The sequence below is a fragment of the Vanessa tameamea genome, chromosome 31 (genome assembly GCF_037043105.1).
Source record: "Vanessa tameamea isolate UH-Manoa-2023 chromosome 31, ilVanTame1 primary haplotype, whole genome shotgun sequence".
Taxonomy (NCBI): Eukaryota; Metazoa; Arthropoda; class Insecta; order Lepidoptera; family Nymphalidae; genus Vanessa; species Vanessa tameamea.
Genome location: NC_087339.1, coordinates 678803 through 705918, shown reverse-complemented (window position 1 = coordinate 705918; position 27116 = coordinate 678803). Strand labels below are relative to the sequence as shown.

General features: G+C 33.4%; 2 protein-coding genes across 3 annotated transcripts in view; one reads left to right on the top strand and one right to left on the bottom strand.

Moving 5' to 3' along the window:
- Nucleotides 1–27116, bottom strand: part of LOC113392148 (zinc finger protein 175-like) — a 479450-nt gene that overhangs the window by 417103 nt on the left and 35231 nt on the right. The window lies entirely within an intron of this gene.
- On the top strand, nt 19416–26071 carry LOC113403099 (uncharacterized). The gene is made up of 10 exons (XM_064220047.1): nt 19416–19468; nt 20611–20676; nt 21476–21524; nt 22517–22567; nt 22829–22873; nt 23047–23091; nt 23871–23891; nt 24800–24847; nt 25393–25548; nt 25959–26071. Exons 1-10 carry the CDS (start codon nt 19433–19435, stop codon nt 26069–26071), a joined length of 630 nt encoding a protein of 209 aa, XP_064076117.1. The 5' UTR covers nt 19416–19432.

Genomic DNA, 27116 nt, shown 5'->3' with positions numbered 1-27116 from the left:
AAATTTACAGGCTGCTTATGTTTATGTATGTTTATGTTATGCTGTCGGTAGACTCTACTTTCCGAGGCGGTGTTGTCTTAACATACAATTTTGTAGCGTGACAGTACAAAACTGCGTATACGATTCTTTTTTTATCCCGCCGAAATAAACCGCTCCGCGGTCTCCTTCTGCGACATGACGTTTTTGCAGAAGGAGACCATCTCCTTCTCACACGTCTTGCTCCCAAACATCGCTCGGCAGATCTCTGACTATCCAGGGAATTCCTGTGAAGCCCCCCACCTTGCACAGTAACAATGTGCGCTGGGTCCATTGGTCTGCATTCATCGCGTGAGGATAATGCCTCTCGCCTTGGCATTAAAAAATTTGAATGTTTACAATTTAAATTCGTCAATATATATAAAATAAAAGACAAAGTGTGATTGTTAGATATATAACAGTTACTAAAATGTAGTACATTACATCATTGCCTAAATGTAATTCTTGATAAGTATCTATGATATTTGATAATACGCCAGAAGGCTATGTATGAGGGTACATGGCCGAGGACTTTGTAATAATATTTAATATATAATATAATTAGTAGTTAAACAAAACAATAATTTACACACGTGAATAAACACATATTTGAATAAAAATGCTTTAATTCTCATGAACATGGTATAGTACGACGCAACTTAGACGTAGCATCGGCAGAATTCGTAAAACCGTGCACATCCGAATTAAGTGCGTCTTCAAAATCATCAATCTTTATCTATTTGTTATGCGAAAATGATCTTTATGCAAAAGTAATAATTTGTAATATCATTTTTCAAATACTTTCGCCAAATTGACGATTAATTGTTTTTTTTTTTTTTAATTCGCATGCTACATTTAAATTGTGTCGTACGTATAACAGTTTTGAAGTCCAAAAATTTTCCCAATAAATTACCTAAATTATAATAAAAGTAATCCTATTCAAAACATCTGATGTCATCCTGATTGATTTCGCCAAAATCTTGAAGGAGGCTTGTCAACTATGCAGGACATATTATTATTAGTTAAAGTTATAAGTTACACAAATTTGTGCGCAAACTCAGGTGCACTGTCATAATCCGTTGGCAAATTTGACACGACTGGAAACCTTGGATACCTTCAAGCGCAGGGTCAACGACTTTACATGAGGTTTAAGAGCGAACTCTTTTCTTAAAGTCCGGCAACGCACCTGCAAGCCTCCCGGTGTTGCAGATGTCCATGGCGGTAGTCATTTTCCATCAGGCGAACCTTTTTTTTATGATATCGGTAAGCGAACGAGCAAATGGGCCACCTGGTGGTACGTGGTCACCACTGCCCATAGACAATGGCGTTGTAAAAAATATTAACCATTCCTTACATCACCAAAGCGCCACCAACCTTAGGAACTAAGATGTTACGTTCCTTGTGCCTGTAGTTACAATGGCTCACCCTTCAAACCGGAACACAACAATACTGAGTACTGCTGTTTGGCGGTAGAATATCTGATGAGTGGGTGGTACCTACCCAGACGGGCTTGCACAAAGCCCTACCACCAAGTGTACCTCTTGCTCGTTAGCCTATCACATAAAAAAAAAAACTTCTAGACTCCGAGATGTTCTTGAGAATCTTTCGATAGAAAAACCCATAATTTTTATCCGCCCGACCTGAGGTTTGAACACAAGCCCACGGAATCTGCGGCCATTTATCTAGACTAGAAAAACGACTTAATCAAATCAAATATGTTACTTCCAATGTGTATATAGATTTTTTTATATACAATTTAAAAGAAATAAAAATATTGTTGATCGTAAAATTTTTACTTTTATAGTTTACAAGTTAAAGCTATGCTTTTTTTTCTATAAATCATGTTGAATAACATAAAGCATTACATTATTTCTGTACTCGGTGAGATATATTAACTTACAATATATAATATAGATATAAGTAATATATTTTATCTTATTTAATTGGAATTAATTCCGTGACCTAGTCCTAAAATGGGCAAAGTACTATTTGCTTAAGTACTCTACTTGGTGGTAGGTCTTTGTGCAAGTCCGGCTGGGTAGGTAAAACCTAGTCATCATATATTCTAACGCCATACAGTAATAATTAGTATTATTGTGTTCTAGTTTGCAGGATGAGTGAGTGTAAATACAGTCACGTCAAATCTGAGTTCCCAAGATTAGGGACGTATCATCCTAGTGACCATAAGGTGGGCTTATTTGCCAGTCCACCTACTGATGCCAAATTATCATCATAATTACATAGTATAAAACAAAGTCACTTATCGCTGTCTGTCACTGTGTATGCTTAGATCTTTAAAATTAATCAACGGATTTTGATGCGATTTTTAATAGACAGATTGATTCAAAAGGAAAGTTTCCTGCGTTGAGTAATTTTAAAGATCTAAGCATACATAGGGACAGAAATGAAAATAAAAATCCTTAATCAATATTACTGCAATTTTAGCTCTAGTTATTACAATACGATGTAAAAAATACGACGTCATGGAAGAATCCCATAAGCTGTATGGTGAAGATTTGAACTCGGTACTTCAGAGATTCAGGAGGACTCCGGAATATTTGAAAATATTAAACTACAAGGTACCGTTTAGTATATTTATATTTATGTCTAACTAGTTGGTGAAAGTAGACGTTGTTTATGGCCGATTGATAAATCGGCTACTGGATGGTAAGTGGTCACCACATCCCCTAGACAGAGTAAATAAAACCATTCCTAGCATCATCAAGGGTACAATTGAGAACTAAGATGTTATGTCCCTTGTGCCTGTAATGACACTGGCTCACCCTTATAACCAAACGATATATATTTGGTAGTGGAGGAAGTGATCAGTGGATACGTTTTGACTTAGAGGTTGTGTTTGTTTCAGTTGGAAGATTTGATAAATTCAATGTATAGGGTTTATTCAGAAACAAGTATTCACTATTTGAACGCATTGGAAATGGAAGTGGTCAAAATTTATGGAGAGAACACCACTAAGCTCCGATCATTGAACTCTTTGGAGTAAGTATTTTTATTTATAACCACCGAATTTCCATGTGCATATTTTTTGTTTATATTTCATTTCGTGCTCGGTGAAGGAAAAAATCGTGAGGAAACCTGCATGTGAAATTCAATGGAATCCTGTGTCATGTCTATCAAAACCAAACATGGAAGTTGCGTGGTGGAATAAGCTCCAAACTTTATCAAAGGGAGAGGAAACCTTAACCCAGCAGTAGGATTTTTAAGGGTGGTTACTTAAAAAATAGGTCTTATGTGGTAACCAATTAGCGTCTATGGGGTGGTGGTGACCATTAGGTGGCACATCTGTATCATTAAATTCAATATTTTCGCAGCAATATAAAAAAACGGAAAAAGAACATATTAAAATCTGCAACACAATCAGCGGTTGATGACCTCGACAACTACCTAAAAGAGTTATCAGTACTTAGTATAGAAGAGGCGAATCGTGTCCGAGACTTAGCATACGAATACTTTGGGTAAGTGTTTTGTCTAGACAAAATTTTGCACTTAACTGGGCGCCAATTATACCAACAAATTTTATCGCAATATAATGAAAATGTAATAAGCGACATTCACAGTAACAATTATTAAATTCAAAGGATACACGTATCAAAATGGCCTATCAAAGAACCTGATATCTGTAACCAGCTAGGTGATTCTGAAACTCATATTTCGATTCCACATGTGGAATTTTTAATGAAAACTATATTTGGTATTCAGAAACTCGAATTAAAGATAGACTAGCGCCACTTTGTGAGATTGTAATTAATACGAACTAATTTTCAATGAGAACTGTATTGTTTGACATTAATTACGATTATCAAACACGATTTCGATTTTAAAAAATGAAACTAACTTCGACTTAATACGTCAAATTAAAAGTTATGTGGCGGCAGACTCAAGTGAAAACTGTAAATCTATGTGATCTATTCATAACGTGTTCGAGGACCAAAAAAAGCTACCTCGGCATGATATTATCACTCGGAAAGAGTTTTTTCTAACGTAAGTATACATAAGTAAGCAAATTTTACTATTAATCATTAAAGCAAATGAAATCATATTTATCTTGCAGTAACGAATGAATAAGAATTCATTGACAATGAAGTTCTAATGAGATATAAAAAATATAGAAGATCAAAAACCTTTATATCAAACTTTAAGGCCTTGATCTGAGGTTTACAATTTAACACAGATTTTTCTTTAACATATAATTGCTGATTTTTATATCAAGGGAATTAGTTCCTTCTAATTAACATATCCATTTATTATAATTCTGTTTCAGATGCATTGCCAATTTATATAACGCTACAACTACCAATCAATACCCATTAAAGTGAACAATATCTTACTAGAATATATACAGGTATATATATAAAATATAAATAATGGGTAAACAGATATAGTTTACTACAACCAGACACCATGACAAACTACACAGACAAATAGATGCTGCATGGTAAAGATTTTGGAGCAATAAGGAAATACTTGAATTGAATCTTCTTTTAAAATTGAAGAAAAAGATACTTGATTCCTGCATACTGTCATGTCTAATCTACACTTGTATGTTTAATAATCACACAAAAAAACTCACTATTACAAGTATTTCAAGTCAATGGAATATACTAAATCTAAAACTAAAAGACAAAATAAGAAATTCAGATAAAATGCATTTAAAAGTGTGTTATTAATAAAAAATAAATAAGTACCTAGTTATTTGAAAAATATAAATTATTATAAATAATAAATTATTAGGTATTGAAAATAATTTAATTATTTATTTAAACGATGTGCAATAAATTGTTAAATGTTAGTTAATGTACACTATTTTAAAAAGCATGTTATTAATATAAAAATATATAATTAAATGAATAGATACCTAATTAGAAATGTTTGTAGTTCAATTATTTATTTAAATTCAGTGTAATGAATTTTTAAATGTCAATTACTTTACTTAAAAAAGAATGTCAAATGTCAATAATATAACAAAATATTATAATTATTTATATACAACTTGATATCTAATTGTAATATTTATATTTTATTTGAACGGCAATGTAATAAATAGAGACTACAATAATAATAATGTGTATTCTATATTTTTATATAGACTGTATTGTACAAATAATAAAACAACAATATGTATATAATTTTTTAATGTTTCATTTCAAATCCCAAACATTTTTTCCTCCCTCATTGAAATTTGACCATTTTGTGTAGAAATTTTAAAATCCGCAGAGCAGATTAGTAGGGCTAAAATTTATTATGCTTTAAAAAATTTGATGTTCCTGTGCCAGATGCTGTTCCTATATTTTCACATTTTTTCAGCCATGCTGGTATGCTGTTAGTATCAATGGTATCCCTAAAATAAATAAAATAGTATTAAAAATAATATTAATCATATAAAAAAAAGCTGAAATATAACATACATATGTGGGACTTCCTGAAAATTGATTTGAATCAACCAATTTAGGATAAAGTAATCACTCAAAGTTGTAGTTGTACAATTTTTTAGCAGTAGCACCTTCAGGATGCATTCTAAATTGGTTGAAAATGAAAGAATACAGTAAATCTACATAGGCATATATTTAATGACCAGTGTAGCGGCCGTATAACGTAAAAATATATAATTATACTGTATCGATTTCATTCGCACTATTAAATATCGAACATAGAAAATAAATATAGAAAAATAGGTACTTCATCATCAGGGTTTCATAATAAAAGCAAACGGAAATAATTAAAAGTAGTAAAGAATTTTCGATTCAATTAAATTCTTGGTTTAATAATAAAATTTAATTATATTGCTTGACATATTAAACATTTTTGTTGACATCGATAATTTTTTTTACAAAATTTCATGCAAAGGTAGTCTATGTTCAGACAGATATTAATAAAATGCGTCTGATTTTGCGTTACAAATTATTTTAAACTATAAAATAAATTATTTATAACATATTTTGCATGAATTATGACGTCATTTATTTTTTAAATCCTCATTTTTTAGAAATTTCTAATCGAAAATGTTTATTTAAAAACCGGCAATAAAAGTAACTGCACTATCATCTCACTTCACAGTTTTCGCTTCACACGATATGACATATAGCTACGGAATACCAAATATTTTTCAATTCAAGGTCTATCGAGATGAGTTCAGAAATGAAAACTGTTTATAATCCTAACGTGGTTTTTGCAGAATCGCACTACTGAACTACAAGCACAAAGGACATAACGCGTTAGATCAAAAGGGTCCAAATTTTATTAAAGTATACTTCACAATGAAACATTTATGAATCGTCAATATTTAAACACGGTGGTACCGTTTCGGAAAGCAGCCTCCAGCGACAAGCAAGGGCAAACAACTGGCATAGTTGCTGTTTTAAAATAAACAGATTTACTCTGTTAATCACAATTAGTGTTCAATCAGTCTTGTGATGGAACCCGAGCCTAAACCGAGGCGTTTTTTTCAAAAGAGTATTCTTTTGAATAAAGAATGATTATAATTTATGATATGATGCTTTTATTAAGATCAAATTAATCAATATTTATTGATTAATTTAATCTTAATAAACTTTTTAAATTTGTTAAAATACGTCTTTTAGTGTATCCTTCCTAAATATAGATATAGCTTAACCATTTAGTTTCTGCAATTCGCTAATACGATTTTGTTATTTAAAGCCGAAGTATTCATGCCTTCATGGAGAACTTTGCAGTGGACGACAGTTTGCCGATTTCGACTCAATTACCTGGTGGGGGCGATCAGCCAGACAAGTTTACTCCGAAACATAATCACGAAGTAATTACTTAAACTATTATTTTCAATTAAGTGCCACAAGCAGGTTTATTTTCTCGCCTCCGTTCCAGAAATATGAGTTGGAAAAATTGTCAAAATGTTTGACAGCATAACCTCAAAATGGCGCGGAATATTATTTTCGGACGCTTGCTATATAAAGTGTAAATTTTCAATATTAGATAGAAAATACGATTCAATAAGTATTGTTATATTTTATCTGTGCAGGTAACTAAACTTAAAGAGACGCCTGCAGTGGAACCCACAAGTGACAGGGAATATGATCTGTCTACCGTGGCTCCAGATATTCTTCGGACCGTGAAACTTCCTAGAGATTGAATAAAAAATAATGTTTCATATAATCTTTAATTATTTTACTTGTAGAATATTATAGTATGAAGTAGACTAGAACTATTAAATCAGCATTTTACAAGGTTAATCTAAACCTCATCATTACATAGTATAAAACAAAGTCGCTTACCGCTGTCTGTCCCTATGTATGCTTAGATATTTGAAAATACACAACGGATTTTGATCCGATTCTTTTTAATAGATAGTTTGATTCAAGAGGTATGCACAATATAGTAGAGAAACACTGATAATTTTAGAGGTTTCCAAAGTTATGTCATAAATAAACACATTTTTGCGCTTATATTGCAAATGCTGGCTCTGCCCTAGGAGATAGACCAAAATAATATACTACAGTATTGTACATTTTAAAAAGGTCTTCAAAAAAGTCCCTAATGGTATATGTCTATCTCTTAGGGATTACACACGATAACTATTTTTTATCCTTTACTTTTTGCGAGAAATAATGGCTTATTTTCGAAGCGATTTTAAGCAATATAGCATTAATCCTTATCCAATTAAGTACCTTAAATACATTGTGCATTTAATATAGATCAATATGGCCCTTTATAGCATGTAATTTAAATGAATATTTTCGAATATATTATAGATTTAAAACGCAGGGACATAGCGATTTGTATTGTCTAAGCTGTGAACGTTGTATGACATTTTGTAATATATGTATGTAGTGGCCGCATTGCACGTGCGAAGCCGGGGCGGGTCGCTAGTATATTATAAAGTAGTAACATTTGTTTTGTAATTTCCTGGACTAATGTTCCAATAAAAAAAAAAACACTAGTAGAAAGTTTCATTACTCCTGAGCGTTATATAAATTATTTTTATATAACATCAATTTGCTTTATTAATAAACTATCTGTTGCCTGCGGCTTTGCTCGAGTGGAAGATGAATATATTTACAGATTAACTTAAAATATTTATTAATTTAAGACCACTTTGTATACCGTATTGGTGTATATTTCACATCTTACGGTAGAATATCCCGAAACGCTTGCTTGAATGAATTGTACCTTCCCATATTTATCTCACAACCATTCTTTAGCGATGAGGTTGCCTGTTGTTGCTGATCCAAATGTTGAATTAAGTATTTATGTTTTGGTGTGCAATAAAGAATAAATAAATAAATTCCACCGAAAAGAACCGGCAAGAAACTCAGTAGTTACTCACTTCAATCAAAGAATACATATTTTAACAATCTTGTCTAAAAGTTCCAAAGTTTGGAGACGCATTAGAGATGTAAGGATTTGTTAATGTTTATGTGCGACGGTAACCAGTTACATTCCTCGTCTGTCTACCTGTTTTATTTATAAACGAGAGATGTCATAGGACACTTGGTTGGAACGAAGTATTATGTTTTAAATAACAAACATAACGAAATAAAATTGTTATTAAAAATCCCATGTGAACTTAGAACAATAAATAAATAAATAAATATTCGACAACATCACATACATTACTCTGATCCCAATGTAAGTAGCTAAAGCACTTGTGTTATGGAAAATCATAAGTAACGACAGTACCACAAAAACCCAGGCCCAAGACAACATAGAAAACTATTGAACTTTTTCTACATCGACTCGGCCGGGAATCGAACCCGGGACCTCGGAGTACTCATGAAAACCGGTGTACACACTACTCAACCACGGAGGTCGTCAAAATAATAAGTAATAAGTTTAAATAAAACCGTATATAAAAGAAAAAGAGAAAGAGGGGGAAAAGTTTCCTGGAGGGAAAATAGCCTAATACATTAGTGTCAGAATAAAGGGGTTTCTTTAATTATGAATTAAATCAATTGCTGTCGATGTCCATATGACATAGGCGTTCTGTGACGGACACATTTTTTTAAGATATCCTTCACTCGGCGCGGAAAAATTATGAGTCATGAAAACTACACGGTGAAGTTCCTCGCTACGCCGGCGATCAAGTATCAAGTCGCTCGAAACGGACACCTTCACCTTCACACCTCATCTCATTTTAAAATGTTTGTTTTATTGCTAATTTAAATTCGTAGAGGTGAAAAAGAAATTTTCATTTGTCATTGTAATAATTTGCATGCAATTAAAAACAATATATAATTACGAAGCAGAAGTATTATACTGTAGGTAAACTGACTTGAAATTACTGTACCCTTCCCATATATGGAAATATTATGATCCTCTGCCCAAAGGTCGCCTGGAAGCGATAAGGCCGCCTGTTGCACCTCATGCAAAATTTGTGTAGCAAAATTGTATTTTTTAGTTTTAAGTTTGGGTGCAATAAAGTTAATAAATAAGTAGAATTTGACGACCTCCGTGGTCGAGTAGTTTGTACACCGGTTTTCATGGGTACGCTACTCTGAGGTCCCGTATTCGATTCCCGGCCGAGTCGATGTAGAAAAAGTTCATTAATTTTCTATGTTGTCTTGGGTCTAGGTCTTTGTGGTACCATCGTTACTTCTGATTTTCCATAACACAAGTGCTTTAGCTACTTACATGGTAAGTGGTCACCACCGCCCATAGATATTGGCGCTGTAAGAAATATTGATCATTCCTTACATCATCAATGCGCCACCAACCTTGGGAACTAAGATGTTACGTCCCTTGTGCCTGTAGTTACACTAGCACACTCACCCTTCAAACCGGAACACAACAATACTGAGTACTGCTGTTTGAAGGTAGAATATCTGATGAGTGGGTGGTACCTACTCAGACGGGCTTGCACAAAGCCCTACCAACAAGCAGGTATTTATCTAATTCAATTGTTTTTGAATTCATTAAGTCTACTTTATTAATTATCCCTATTTTGGCCTTGGTTAGTCAGTGGAAACAATAACATATAGTCGTTATATTTAAACAGTTGTTTAAAAAATGTAAGACAAACATTGTTCCTCAAACAAGATAGAAAGCTACTCGCTGTGCGTCGTGGTCGTACCCGCGTGTTTATTGAACATTGAAAAAATATATAAATTTTAAATTGTCATAACTTTCGATGGACTAAACGGATTCTGATGAAACAAAGACTAGGCAAAACATAGGTGACTGTTCTTGCAGACTTAAGAGTTGAATTGTAATTTTATATATCTTAATTACAATATGCAGGGCCGGACCGTAAGTTTAGGGGCCCTGGGTTAACACTAATTAGGGGCCCACCTAAGACATATCTGAACGTAGACTTGAATTAAATTTATTGAATCTGTTTTTATTAATTGCAGGACTCGCAGGGCTGCAAACTATACGATCTGTTTAATTTAATAAAAAATGTAATTCCTTCTCATTATCGTCTATCTTTTACTTTGACTCGACTTAGCTGGGGCCCCCTTGAATCCAGGGGCCCTGTCATGAAGCTCAAAAAGCCATATGGTAGATCCGGCCCTGACAATATGGTCGTAGTCCTACCAAATCTAATTTAATCATCCGAGAACTCAAATACACACAAAAAACCAAATTCGTTTGAGGATAAATGTCATCCTGACCGATCCAAGGTCAATCTCAAGAAAGACCAGCCAGTTACGCAAGGCATATCATACTGCAGGTGTGTGAGTGAACACAGATGCACGCTCTATGCCATCACTCTCATAATCCAATGGAGGACGGCAAATCCGAAAGACCGGAGCGAGTTCAGGAGTAGGCGGCTTTACGTACTTCCCGAGGCATTGAAGTGTACACTTCCAATCTACGGGCTGTTAGTGGGAATCTTTCGATGGAAAAACCCAATAATATTTTATCGGTTGGACATGGTCTTATATGAGGCGATCTAGCCACTAGACCAACGAGCCATTGTATATGAGGAGTTCATTGTAATACTCATGTACAGAATCGATACTTCATTACATAGTATAAAACAAAGTCGCTTACCGCTGTCTGTCCCTGTGTATGCTTAGATCTTTAAAATTACACAACGGATTTTGATGCGGTTTTTTTTAATACATAGTTTTATTCTAGAGGTATGCACAATATAGTAGAGAAACACTGATAATTTTAAAGGTTTCTAAAGTGATGTCGTAAATATACACATTTTTTTGCGCTTAAATTGCAAACGCTGGCTGAACCCTACGAGATTGATCAAAATAATGTACTACAGTATTGTACACCTTAAAACTGTCTTCATAAAAGTCCCTAATGGATAAATAACCCACAATAACATTTTTTTATCCTTTACTTTTATGAGAAATAATGGCTTATTTTCGAAGCGATTTTCAGCAATACGGCATTACTCCTTATCCAATTAAGCACTTTGAATAGTTTGTGCATTTAATATAGATCAATATGGCCCTTTACAGCGTGTAATTCATATGAATATTTTCGAAGATATTACAGATTTAAAACGCAGGGACATAGCGGTTTGTATTGTCTAACGACTGAAAAACTGTTAACGTTGTAGGACATTCTGTAGTATATTTAGTATCAGCATTGCACCCGTGCGAAGCCGAGGCGAGTCGCTAGTTTATTCTAAATGCTTAAGTAACACTGTCTGTCTGTTGTTCTACGACCATACTACTGAACCGAATTTCATAAAATTATGGTACGAAGATTGATCTCCATGGAAAGAAATAGGTTATTTTATACCTAACACCTAAAGACCACAAAAAATACGAAGCCGCGCAACAAGATACTGTTAATATTAAGATGTTTTCCATAACCAGCAAATATCCATATCGTACAAAAGATCTGTTATTCGTAAATACAGCAATACTTAACTTTTATATGTGGATATGGACTCAATGACCACTTGTGTTTGCTGAAGAAATTATTTGGTATATTAATAGTATAATAAGACACATACTATGACGCAGAACGCAAGTCTTACCTCCATCAGATTTATAAATATATACCTTATCGCTTCAAAATAAACCTAATCTTATCTTGAAACCAAAGATACTCTTTTTTTTTATTAGCATTAGCAGCCTGTAAATTTCTTACTGCTGGGCTAAAGGCCTCCTCTCCCTTTGAGGGGAGGGTTTGAAGTATATTCCACGACGCTGCTCCAATGCGGGTTGACGGAATACACATGTGCCAGAATTTCGTTCAAATTCGACACATGCAGGTTTCCTCACGATGTTTTCCTTTACCGCCGATCACGAGATGAATTATAAACACAAATTAAGCACATGAAAGTTCAGTGGTGCCTGCCACGCGTTCTAACCACTGGGCCATCTCGGCTTTTAGATAAGATACTCTAACTCACTCAGATACAAGTGCAAGAAATTCTTTCAAAATCAAATCTAAATTCAAATGTTCTTTTATATATTAATAGCGTAAGCAGATTTTTGTCCCAGTGTTTATGGGAAGATAGATGCACATAAAAAAATCGGTTATGGTCTCATTTTGGAGTGCTCCAGCCGTAGACGTGCAGAAAATTAAAGAAGATTCTTCATTGCAATTTAATTATTCTATGTTTTACTTGTTAACTTCCAGGCAGGATATATTAAATACATATATAATTGTATTTAACTAACAAAACTGTATTTTTAAATGTTGAAAAAAAGTAACTACTGAGTTTCTTGGCGGTTCTTCTCGGTAGAATCTACATTCCGAATCGATGGTAGCTTCGCTTAATATAGTTTTTTAAGGACGATTCAAAAGTGCTTGTAAAAACCTACTTGAATAAAATATATTTGGATTTTGATCTTTTGATTTCAATTTGTAACAACCGGGGATCCACTGGTAATAAGTTTATTTCACAACAACACGAAGTTCACAATTGTCACGTCAATAGTCTAAATTTATAGCTAGTATCTTCGAAACGCACTCAAACCGGAACACAGCAATACGAAGCATTGCTGTTTGGCGATAGAATATCTAGCCAGTACTATAATCCAAGTGCAGTAATATTCTATTAAGGAAGCATTGGTTTCATTGTGACCCACTGTACGGAATGTCAGTGGGTGCTTTTACATCATGCCTTTGCTAATAGCTCAGCTTTACTGTAAACTACAAACAGTTTTTGATAATTATATATACAACGGGACGCGGATACTTTGGTTGTTGATTTGGATAATTAATGAATCGAGTAGTTGGCAATAATGTTTGATGGCTGATTTACTTTTAAGAGCGGGTCACCCCGAATGGAGTTGTAAGTGTCATGGCAACGCGAGTCGTCATGTTTTGACAAGCGACTCGAATGCATTGGTTGCTTGCAAACCCATTTGCTCTTAATCGAGATGAATTATTGTAATCCTTTGATGTTATTGGTGTACGATTATTGAATCAATTAATACAGTGATTAGACGATATTAAATACGTTTTATTTTGTGAATATCTCCATTGCACGTCCACTTAGTCTTCCAAATGTCGTATCAATCCCCGAACCCAACTGTTCGGCATCCTGCTCCTCCGAAATACATATATTCCAATTAACAACTTATGACCACTTTAATTTTACTTCCGAAGTTCCGATAACAATTTAAAATGTCCGACCGAATAATCTGTTATCTATACATATAATAAAATTGGAGTGTCTGTTTGTAATATTAAAATCACCGCTTTTCACTAAACGCATATGCGTATGTATGTGGATATACCAAAACAACACTTTTTTTCAATTTTGTCTATCTGTCTGTTTGTTCCGGCTAATCTCTGGAACGGCTGGACTGATTTTGACGAGACTTTCACTGGCAGATAGCCGATGTAATAAGGAGTAACTTAGGCTACAATAATAACTATTTTGTTAAATTCAAACGCGCACGAAGTCGCGGTCACAGCCAGTACTTAATATATTTTCATTTATGTAACATATTACACTATTATTATAGTATGGTATAGCACCGACAACTGGAGTGATAGCTTTAAACTAAGCAATGTTTTCTTAAACAAATGTTCATAATTACTAATATTAATTACACATCGAAAATAAAAATTGAATATCTTTTAAGTTTAAACCTTTAAAGGTTATTTTAAAGTTATTCAAAATTCAACTTTAAATTGTTCTATTTAAATATTTAAACATTTGAAGATTGTTTCAGGAATATTATAAATGAGTTAATTAGTCTGTTACGCTTTATCATCTTAATTAATCAACATTAGCCAATTTATCTTCCGTTCATAGAATAGATAATTTTTCTCTACTGAAACTAAAAATATTTATCAGTTATGAAAATGTGTATCGTTGATTTTAGGAATACAAAAGTACCCTTTGTCTTTCCTCGGCTTTCGAGCTTGCTTCATAACACAGACAGACATGCTTACTTACTAATATTAGTATAGATAAATTACGGAATTTCGACCAATGAGAGATCGCTACTTTAATTAAATGGCAATTTCGACCAATGAGAGATCACTACTTAGTTAAATGGCAATTACGACCAATGAGAGATCACTACTTAGTTAAATGGCAATTACGACCAATGAGAGATCACTACTTAGTTAAATGGCGGTGGGGTTAGTTATAAGATTTAACTATTCAAACCAGTGTGATGCATAATCAATGTATGGCTTTAAAAATAAAAAAAATACGTCACAGATACAATAAAAAATATTATTAAATGTAATCAAGGCGAATCTGAAAATAATTGAGTCACATAAATATTAAATAAATAAATATTGGACAACATCACATACATTACTCTGATCCCAATGTAAGTAGCTAAAGCACTTGTGTTATGGAAAATCAGAAGTAACGACGGTACCACAAACACCCAGACCCAAGACAACATAAAAAACTAATGAACTTTTTCTACATTGACTCGGCCGGGAATCGAACCCGGAACCTCGGAGTGGCGTACCAATGAATGTACATACTACTCGACCACGGAGGACGTCAAAAAAACGGATATTAAAAAACACTAGGGACTACCTCTTAACAGTTCACAGATTTATTGCAGTAGTAGCCTCAAATCAAATCAAATCAAATCAAATCAAATCAATTTTATTCAAGTAAACTTCACAATGAAGCGTTTTTGAATCGTCGATATTTAAATACTACCACCGTTTCGGAAAGCAGCTTCCAGCGAGAAGAAACGGCAAGAATCTCGCATAGTTGCTTTTTTTCTCTAAATCCCAATGCTAGTCTAAGACATCCTCTCCCTCAGAGCCGTCTCAAGCTATGGTCTAGGCTGGGGCCCTTGGACAAGCTTGAATTTGCTAAAATTAAATATCTAGCAAAATATTTAACAAAATAACAATGAAATTATTTATATTTAATTTTATAAATTCATCTACCATGTAGAAATAATTTGCTAACAGCGAGGCCTTCACTTAAGTTTCAAATGACCGTTTATTTGAAGCTTAAGTTAAGGCGGTAATTTTCGTAAATTCTTAGGTATCTGATTGGTCGTACAATGACCATAGCGTACATATGACCATAACATGTGTATATATTTACATCATGAAGAAAACGTAAATACACAAACTTTTAACTTTAAATTTCGGCCATCGTCACTAGCCTTTCGATAAAGATGTTAAATATTACTTACAAATAGGGCAATTTCTAAAATATAAATGGCAGTCAACGGGAGCACAAACGTGTTAGAGAAATTGGTGGTTCTTCAGGGCCCCCACAGGATAGGGCCCTGGACGCGTCCCCCGTGTATTATGGTAAAGACTTGATATAAGAATAAGACTAATGGAATTTCATTAAAATTACATACATACAGATTTAATTACAGCCGAGCACGAGATGAATTATAAACACAAATTAAGCACAAGGAAAAAAAATTGGTGCTGGATTTTAACCTGCTTTCATCGGTTAAGACGCACACGATCTAACCAATGGGCTACCTCAATTGAATTATTTTTGAAGTCAGAATGTAAATTGAAACAACAAAATCAGACATTAATTATTATAATTTTTTATCTCTCGCTCACTTCGTTTTATATTATTTTAATCATTATTTTACACGTGAACCGGTTCAATCAGCTCTACAGCCGTTTAAGCAATGGAGGATACATAACATAACATAACATAATCAGCTTGTAAATTTCCCACTGCTGGGCTAAGGCCTCCTCTCCCGTTGAGGAGAAGGTATGGAGCATATTCCACCACGCTGCTCCAATGCGGGTTGGTGGAATACACATGTGGCAGAATTTCGTTGAAATTAGACACATGCAGGTTTCCTCACGATGTTTTCCTTCACCGCCGAGCACGAGATGAATTATAAACACTAATTAAGCACATGAAAATTCAGTGGTGCCTGCCTGGGTTTGAACCCGAAATCATCGGTTAAGATGCACGCGTTCTAACCACTGGGCCATCTCGGCAATGGAGGATATTAGGTAACAAATGGCAAAATTGAACTTCTTATTGAGTAAACAGATTGATGACAGGTAATATTTGATTGCTTATTAAAAGTAACCCATATAACATATCCCAGGATGCGTACGACCCTCAAAAGATCGCCAGTGCACCTGGTACGGGGCATGATCACGCTGGAATTAATTAACTTTTCGTAAATTCGAAATCATCAGTCTATCGCGATAACAGCAGATATGTCAAATATTATCAAATGACCGATAGGAATAGAATAATTACATTTGACTTAGATATGGGATAGGATGAGTGAGCCGTGAGTGAGGATGAGTGAGTAACTACAGGTACGGGGACATAACCACTTAGTTCCCAAGGTTGGTAGAGCATTGGAAATCAAAAATCAAAATCAAAATATGCTTGATTCAAGTAGGCTTTTACAAGCACTTTTGAATCGTCATTTAACAAACTATATTAAGTACTAGCTGTGCCCGCGACTTCGTGCGCGTTGTTTGAATTTAAGTGATTTGGATATTGTGGCGTGATTTTATTTTTATTCTATATATAATTCTAAAATCAAAGTAGCCTAAGTTACTCCTTATTACATCCGCTAGCTGCCAGTGAAAGTCCCGTCGAAATCGGTGCAGCCGTTCCAGAGATTAGCCGGAACAAACAGACAGACAGACAAAAATTGTAAAAAATGTTAATTTGGTATATGTACCGTGTATACATACATATGCATTTAGTAAAAATGGGTTATTTTAATATTACAAACAGACACTCCAATTTTATTATATGTATAGATAAAGCTACCACCGGTTCGGAATGTACATTCTACCGAGAAGAACCGGCAAGAAACTCACTGGTTACTCTTTTTCAACATCTAAAAATACAGTCATGTTAGTTAAATACAATTATATATGTCATGTCTCCTGCCTGGATGTCAACAAGCACTAACTCCACGCTTTTTTATCATCTATATAATCTTGTATCGAATAATATGCCTTCTTTACAAATGTATTTTTTACAAATGACTTGAATCTATGAAACGGCAAAGTTAAAAATGTCTGCGGAATTTTATTATAGAAACGGATACCTTGCCCCAAGAATGATTTATTGACTTTTATATTTTAATTATGGAATGGTTAAAATTACATACGACACCAAAGTCAACGGTTGGTGGACCACTTCCCGTCAGGTGTCATCTGCCAGTTTACCTAACTGAATTAAATTTTAAGCCACTATCGACGTTCCTGACGACGTTTCCGACGTTCGTCGGAATGATGGTAAGAGATCTGACGGATTGACATTGGTTCCCAGGAAACAAGGACCAAATAATTTCAAGGCTTTAGTATTGATTTTATTAGACAATTGTTAGTAACAAGTTTTTGCTTTTTGCAAGTCCGCTGTGTTATCTGCTCACTAAATCAGTGATGTTATGGAGTTCCGTAAGTGTTACACAAATCATCGGACATCCGATATCTATCCGAAACCGTAACCGAATCTGATATTAAAATTATATTGTGATACTTAACTAGCGACACGCCCCGGCTTCGCACGGGTGCAATGCTGGTACTAAATATTCTAGAGAATGTCTTACAACGTTCACAGTTTTTCATTCGTTAGACAATACAAACCGCACCCATGAGATGACCCATAAAATGTGTTTATTTACGACATCACTTTTGAAACATTGATTTGAAACCTTCCTCTTGGATCAATCTATCTATTAAAAAAACCGCATCATAATTAATAAGGTAATTTCAAAGATCTAAACATACACAGGGACAGACAGCGGTAAGCGACTTTGTTTTATACTGTGTAATGAAGACAGTAGCTAATTCTTTTGTCTGTGTTTATAGCTAATACCGAATAATATCTTGCAATTACAGCCATATTAATACCTTTGAGAGCCGAGATGGCCCAATGGTTAGAGCACGTGCATCTTAACCGATGATTTCGGGTTCAAACGCAGGCAGGCACCACTGAATTTCCATGTGTTTAATTTGTGTTTATAATTCATCTCGTGCTCGCCGGTGAAGGAAAACATCGTGAGGAAACCTGCATGTGTCTAATTTCAACGAAATTCTGCCAGATGTATATTCCACCAACCCTTTTGGAGCAGCGTGAATGAAATATACTTTATTGTACACCACAAACAGAAATAAAGAAACACACAGAAAAAAAAAACTAAAACAAAGTTAGTAAAATACAAAAACGAAAAATAAAAAATAAATGTTGATTACGAGTGCTTTACAATGGGCGGACTTATGGCTGATTAGCCATCTCTTCAAGACAACCCAATCTGAGAGAGAATTTTTAAAACCATCGACGTATGCGGTGCAGTCATAAACTTACATACAAATATTTACACACTAATACTTATACTTACTAAGTATATATATATATATATATATATATATATATATATATATATATATATATATATATATATGTGTATATATAATATATATCTATTATACACTAATATTAAAGGAAATTAATTAAAGTCGTCTAATTTATTATTTAGGTAATAGTTTTTAACGGCTTTTGCGTGGTGGAATATGCTCCAAACCTTCTCCTCAAAGGGAGAGGAGGCCTTAGCCCAGCAGTGGGAAATTTACAGGCCGCTAATGTATGTAATGGTTTTTATTTTTGACCAATCAGGTTAATCTATACTAATATTATAAGTACAGAAGTATGCTTCTACTGCCAAACTACTGACCCGAATGAAGCCGCGGCGACTACTAGCTTACTATAAAGTTCTTTAAACATCGAGCAAGTAAAGCTGCGGGTTCAGCTAGTCCGAAATAATTTCGTATCCGTAACCGTATATGAAACCGGTTAGTATTCTAATATATCCGTATCCGTATTCCAGAAATCCTGTTGCGTTGAATCGGGAAACGACGACTATTTAATATAACGACAGACGTCTGACGTATTCTATCAAAAATTCAACAATAACATATATATATTTGTGCTGTAGCCGTTAATTAAACATATTATATGCCATCTGATTAAATATTATATTATCTATTGTTGCGATGACTATATATAGGGTTAATTTCAAATTTTATGTATAATTTTCACGTTCAACCCGTGAAAATGGTTTCGCTCAAGCTATTGATCGTGGTAGCCTTAGTAAGTATTTAATTTTATATATTATTTTTAATTTAATATAATAATATGTCAACTCATCAGATATTCTATCGCCAAACAGCAATACTTAGTATCTTTGTGTTCCGGTTTGAAGGGTGAGTAGAGTCACTACAGGCATAAGGGAACTCTTAGTTCCCAACGTTGGTGGCGAATATTTCTTACAGCGCCAATGTCTATGGACGGTGAACACTTCCCATCAAGTTTGCCCATTTGCCTCAGTCATAAAAAAACATATTTGTTAATTGGGATGGTGTTTATTTTCGTATAGATACTGGAATTATTTCCATTCCTATTGAGAGTCTAACTTATCCTTATGGGCGTGACGTGTCGAAGTCAATCGGGTATACTGTATAAATATAACATAAAAAAAAACGTTTTGTATAACATTATACGAATTAACTATACTATTAGGAATAGGTCTAATTAAAAAGTACTAATTATGTATGTGATCATCTAAAGGTTTATATGATTGCGCCAGAAGGCTGTGTTAACATGAACGTATGAGTATTTGCGGGTTTAATTGAAAACCCCTAGTGCCTATGAATACTTTTGTTCATACAGTATGTCATAATATTTGATGCAAGTATATCTTTAAGATATATTATTTGGTATATCGTATTTAGTTGGGGATTCGGACGATTTTATAAAATACGATTAATGAATATAATAGAATACGATTTGATAATGATTTTAATAATAATTAATAATGAGTTGTCAAACTTTGAACATCGTAATTTAATTGTGGCGTGTTAAATTAATTTATTATTGTGTCTTAAAGCATCATAGACTAACATTTTATTAATAGTTGAATCTTTTTGGAATGATATTCTTTCACGCCGATGACAGTTGAGTGAACTGGCAGAAATAGTCACGTCTCCCTCTTTTATTAATTCTGTCTCTTTCTTTTATATACGGTTTTATTTAAATTATATTTCTTTGTTATTTAATTATTCTTAAGCGTTTTTAATTTGTGTGTGTATATGTTATTTAATAATATGGAAGGAATACACATATGAACGTCGAACTACTTCTTTGGCTGACTGTGTGGTTAAGTGACATATTTATGTGCAATGTATTTCTACGACTTCAGTGAATATCGCTAACTTTTGTTTTTTTTTTTATAGGTTGCCACAGTAGCTTGCACCCCCCATCTCAGAGTACACCATGGTAAACACCATGGGAAGAGAGTGGTTAGTAAAATTTTACATTATAAATTATTTAATTCAACGCTGTTACATGATGATTCAAAAGTGATTTTATGAGCCCATTTGGATACAGAATATTTGATTTTGATTAAACAATATTATCATATATATAAGTAACTTGCCCCGGCTTCGCACGGGTGCAATGCTGATACTAAATATACTACAGAATGTCTTACAACGTTCACAGTTTTTCAGTCGTTAGACAATACAAAGCGCTATGTCCCTGCGGTTTAAATCTGTAATATCTTCGAAAGTATACATTTAAATTACATTCTGTAAGAGCCATATTGATTTATATTAAATGCACAATGTATTTAAGGTACTTAATTGGATAAGGATTAATACTATATTGCTTAAAATCGCTTCGAAAATAAGTCATTATTTCTCGTAAAAAGTAAAGGATAAAAAATGGTTGTTGTGGGTTATCCCTAAGAGATAGACATATACCATTGCGGACTTTTTTGAAGACCTTCTTAAGTTGTACAATACTGTAGTACATTATTTTGATCTATCTCGTAGGGTCAGCCAGCGTTTGCAGTGTAAGCGCAAAAAATGTGTATATTTACGACATAACTTTAGAAACCTTTAAAATTATCAGTGTTTCTCTACTATAATGTGCATGTATTATACATATAAACCTTCCTCTTCAAAATGGTTTGTGTAATTTCAAATATCTAAGCATACACAGGGACAGACAGCGGTAAGCGACTTTGTTTTATACTGTGTAATTATGATGATGATTAATTATATTTTGATCTAAAAACTTATATTATTTATTACACAGGGAATAACGATTTCTGCGGGGATTGGCGACATTTTCAAGGGTTTGAATCGTAAGTTGATAACATTCACAAAGTACATTTTACAAAAACAATTCTTAGGACCGGAACAAAAACATAAACCGCCAGCCACAATCAGTGTCTATTTGTAGACAACGATATAGTACGTTTCCTTAGTGTTTGTTTATTTAAGGGGGAGGGAAGATTTTATGGAGGTCCTTATACACAAACCCCTATTTGTTTTGCGATAAACGATCAAACCTTCTGGAAAAAAATAGACTTGACTGTTAAATTATTGTAGTTTATAAGGCATGTCCTTGTACAATAGCTCTTTCAATCGTTTACAGTACTTAATCCTAGATTCGATTGATAGTTTAAATATTAATTAATTAGTACGGACTTTTCCTGTTAAGGTTCGTCTGGACATCGGTTTAACTGAAATTTTTTTTAGCTTCAGTTCCCTGATATTTTTATTATTATTAAACGTTAATTTTTGACATTTAATATTTCAAGATCTTCAAGAAATTTATTTTAAATTGATTAATTATTATAGATATTCCATTAGTGTTGCATATCGATAGTACATTATCGATAGACTATCGATACTATCGATAGTATCATTAGTATTGCTTACAGAGAGCTAACGATACTATTGATAGCCTTAGCCTTATCCAATAGTTTTGCTCACGGAGAGCTATCAATAGTATTGATCAAAACGATACTATCGATAGGACTTACTGTCGATATCCTAATACTTGTCGAGGTCAACTATCGATAGTCGAACTATCGATAATCGAACTATCTATAGTTCTGCAACACTATTCTATGATTAATTAATTAGTCTAAACTATTAATGACTAGTAAAACTAATCTAGCCAGCGCGATTCAGGAATACGAAATATTTAATAAGCGCCATCTATCGGAACCAGTAACATAAACAGACTTCGGATTTTCAAAATCGAACCTATCCAATACTTACATAACAACAGTGCACTTTTAATTTTTAATCTCACTTGAATTTTTACATATTTTAATATTTTTTCCAGCTTCACCAAGAGTATGCGACTCCCAAGCTCTGAATAGTCTTTTAAGACCAAGTAAGTGAAAAATGAATAATTAATTCAAAGAACTTTTTTTTTTCAAATGAGTATGCTTTTGGCCCCAATGGATAATTTAGCGACACTTTGGGGGGAGGCGAGTTAAAATACTCAGGCCTTGACTCAAATAAGAGATACTTCTAAACTATATATACTCTAGTTAAAAAAAATTACAAGCGCGATTCAAAAACTTGAAATATACAATTAGCGCCATCTGTTGGCTGTCTTACTAACTTATTAACCAAACATTTTCTTTTACAGAAAGACCAAAGAACTTCAATGATGTCCTGACTCTACTGATTCATCGTAAGTTTTAATCTTAATTTCAACTGATAATTCTATTTAATGAGTTTTTTTGTAAATTAAGCGATATGATTACCCAAATGTCTTGTCGGTTCTTCAGTAGAATCTTCATTGCGAACTCCGTTTTTATCTACTTAAATAGATAATATTTTGATTATTTGAATGTTTATTTACAGTGACTCAGGGAGTTGGAGGTATCATGGACAAACACTACGAAGGCAGTAAGTTTCCTTTCTTTCTAAGTCTGTTTCTTCTCTGTCTAATCTTTTGAAGGGCACTTTTTTTACACAAAGATCGTTTTCGTTTTCGATCGTTCTGCCTGTGGAAAGGTATTCGTTTCTATATTCAAATTGCGCAAATATTTTTAACTTTTTCGATTCATATAATTAAATATTAATAAAGAACACATAATTCTACACATTTATAGCTGACATAGCTCTGTATCTCAATAGTAGAAAAAGTAACTACTAAGTTTCTTCTCGGTTCTTCTCGGAACTTTAGGTTTAATACGATTCTATAAAATGACGCTTACCTCGTAAAAGCCTACATGAATAAAGTATATTTTGATTTTGTTAAGAACTAATTATTGTTACGTAGACGGACGAACTTATGTTTAATCAATTTTCAATTCAAGAATGTATATAGATGTTTAAAAAGCTTGATGTGCGTGGTCGTTGATTTCCATACAGGGCATATAAAAATAAGCAAAGTACTTTATTTAAGAAAAAAATTACTGATTTTACATTATCCACAGAATGTTTAATTTTAACTGATAAAGTCTAGGTATGAAAAAGGAAATATTTATATGTAGAACATACATTTTAATATATATTATGTGATTACATTATATTACAGACTAATAAATATTACAAAAGCAGAGAAAACCATTATAGTGAAACTCATTAACACTTCAGTTTTAAGATACAAATTTGATTGAAGTTTTTTTCATATATTCTTAATATTATTTATCGTATATTAATTGTATTTTTTTTCATTACAGTGGGCTCACTCTCAACGAGAAGTAAGTTATTTTTCATATACATAATATTTCAGATATATTTTTTAAGGCAGACATCACATTGCTCCATGGCACTTTTAGTACAAACAAATGTTTAAATCTAATGTGCGGTGCTGTACACTGAAATTTAAGATGTAATGTCTCTTGTGCATTTTCACTCGCTTGGTGTATCGACGGCAGAATAATGCCGATTCTGGCCGATTACGCTAACTCATAACGGTTGTAATACGTTTTTGGTTCTCTCCGATTTGAACCGAATCTCAACTGAATCGTTGTTTAAGTAGAATCTAAAAACGTTTCGATTCGATTGCGATAGAATGTTGATGATTAGTTCGAGTAATTGACGCCCAAACTGGTACCATTCATATGCCCTAACACAACAGTCCTATTGATCAAAAACCTCTACTCTTGAGGGAAGATTTGGAGACCATACCAAAAAACACATCCCATACAAATGTGACGGAATAATTTAACCTACGTACGTTTTTTTCACGACGTTTTCCCTGACTCACGACGAAATGTTAACAAAAAATGGGCACATCAACTTAAAATAGAAAGCTTTATGTTACTTTTATAATTATTTAACTAATTTAATTATTATACAATCAAATAAATAAATAAATAAAACTATACAGACTTGTGTGCAATGGATATGTGGCACAGTAACCAGGTTGGCACTATTACCTCTCTGAACTGCTGGACTCAGCCCTACCTAGTCTTCGAGCTGCGTAACCTGTTCTTGGATCATAAGAAGTGCCAACCCCAGAATTCTACCTAGATGTGTTATATAAATCAGAATTTAGTACAGTGAGTGCAAAGTCGATCTGCAACTATTCCAGACAAACTTTTCTGAGTGGATTTCAGAACAAAGAGTGTTATGTTATTTTAAATGTGTCTTTCTCTATTTCTAGTGGTCATTGCCCTCGCAAGGATAAGCGTCTGTCAACTGGGAGCGAAAAGTGAGTATGTTTTTATATTATAGAAGTTGTATTTATTAAAAAAAATTGAACGAATGTTAAATTTTCAACGGTTTTTTTAAAGTTACATTTCTTTTGACGGATTTTGACGGAAAAATATGATATTTATGGTGACGTTAAAACTACACAATGAAGTCGCTCAACAGTCAAGTGTCAAGTCGCTCGAAACAGACAACATCACACGTAATCTTATTTTACAGTGTATATTTTATTACAAATTGAAATTGTGAATGTTTTAACACTTTATTGTTTAAGTATTAATAAATAGATTATTATTATTTAATTGTAATGAATTTACATGCGATAGAAAAATATTTTTAACAACGTCGAAGAAGTAAAACCCACGCGTTTGCCTAAGTATGCGCACTTTTTGTATTTAAACAAAGTTTATTATTAGAAGCAAATATATATAATGTATTACTTAAATATATAATATTATATGTCGTTCTGCTTAAAACATTTTGTCATTGGTTTATTGTTAAATTGAGATTTGGAAATACTTAAATAGTTTTAAATTTTGTTTCCAGAATTCCATTCGAAACCTCACTTCTGTTCTCGGGACTTCCACCAATTCGGGGTGAAGGGTAGTGTTCAGACAGTTGACGCTGTTTATGCCAGATTCAAAGTAAACAAGGCTACAGAACAAGTCAATATCTTAATCAACAAGTACACCAACAATAAGGGTGAGTAGAATTCAACTGATCGATCACTAGCTGAGATTTTTTCAGCGTTAAACTAAACCGCTCCTGTTGTTCGTAAAGTGCAATCCCATTGGTCAATGCGTGTGACCGTCATTGGTCAAATCATTTCTTAGAATCGTTTTATATGCCGGATTCTTCTTGCTAACCTCTAGTCGTGAGTATCGACCAATGCGGTGCGAGTATTTGGTTCTTTCCCGAACCTTCCTTTATAATGTACTCACTCATGAAAAAAAATATGTTCAATTGAAGTAGAGAATAGGAGTATAATTAATTGTTTGAATACAGACCTGAACTTAAATATAAGGAAGATATATCATTAAGCGTCTCTATAATATATCTCAATACAAATAAAAGTATCTTTTACATTATAATTAATGTGACTTTTTTTTCAGGAATCGGCTCCGTCAACGGCACTGTCAGAGTATACTTCAGATTTTGTCTAAACTTGGCCGCATTACTAGACAGTAAGTACTATTCATTGAAATACTTTAAAAAAATGTTCTAAGAAGGAACTTATAAAGAAGTTCCAGTTTTAAACAAAATATGGCGCTGTCAGTAAGTTAAATCACGCTAATGCATTGTTACCTGGAAAAAGTATATGAAATTTTAAACTATATCAAAATTGCCCTATATAGCAACACTAAATTGAACACTAGTTACATTACTTTTAAGGGGTAAAAACTAGTAACGCCATCTATAATTAAATTTTGGTTAACTTTCAAAAATTATTTTGTGTGTGTGTGTGCGATTAAAACTGCAATTGACTAATTTCATATCTTTGTATTTTCAGATAGAGCCAATCTGACCGTAAATCTCTTCAGTACACTCTTCGTACAAGGTAAGGAATTATGATTATTTGTATTTCAATGAAGACTATGACAATTTTCATCTCTACTAATATTATAAATGCGAGAGTAACTATGTCTGCCTGTTGCGCTTTTAAGCCTTTCGAAAAGGCTATTTTCTTAAAACTACGACGGCCCAAATACTCTGGCGAAAACTACTGGTTCTATATATACAGCTGAGAATGGCGCATCTATAAGGAATCATATTCTTAATAACCTACCTCAAGCTACTGATTTCAAATCCCAAATCGTGCCGGAAATACCTTCTCTCAATAAATATTCAACAGCAGTGAGAAGTTACGACGTCGAACACTTTCCTAACTCCTTATTTGTTTGTTCATGACTATAGACAATTTTGGTTTCTTTAAATAAAACGAATTATTTAAAATAATTATCTTTTGCAAAGTTATTAATGTTTAATTTCTTTTCAGTTTCTATCGCGGTTGGAGCGATTGCTAACGGATACAAATATTCACGTAAGTAACATCCTAACCCAGGTTAGGTTAGATTAAGGGTAGGTCTTTAGCCCTGGCCTCCATGATTAAGGGGCCTACTCAATATGATATCACATGGTACATTTTCTACTTCACATTGTTTATTTTTCATGTTTATTAAATCATGAGAAACCTTTATATCGCGTTCCCGGGGATTCCAAGCTTTAAAGCCTGTAATTGCTGCCAACTATCAGAAAATTAGTTAATTTTG

Bases quoted from the DNA above. Each gene is read 5' to 3' on its own strand.
- LOC113403099 (XM_064220047.1), top strand. From the start codon at position 19,433: ATGGTTTCGCTCAAGCTATTGATCGTGGTAGCCTTA. The intron at 20,677-21,475 runs GTTAGTAAAATT...TTTATTACACAG, and splicing joins AACACCATGGGAAGAGAGTG to GGAATAACGATTTCTGCGGG. The intron at 25,549-25,958 runs GTGAGTAGAATT...CTTTTTTTTCAG, and splicing joins CAAGTACACCAACAATAAGG to GAATCGGCTCCGTCAACGGC.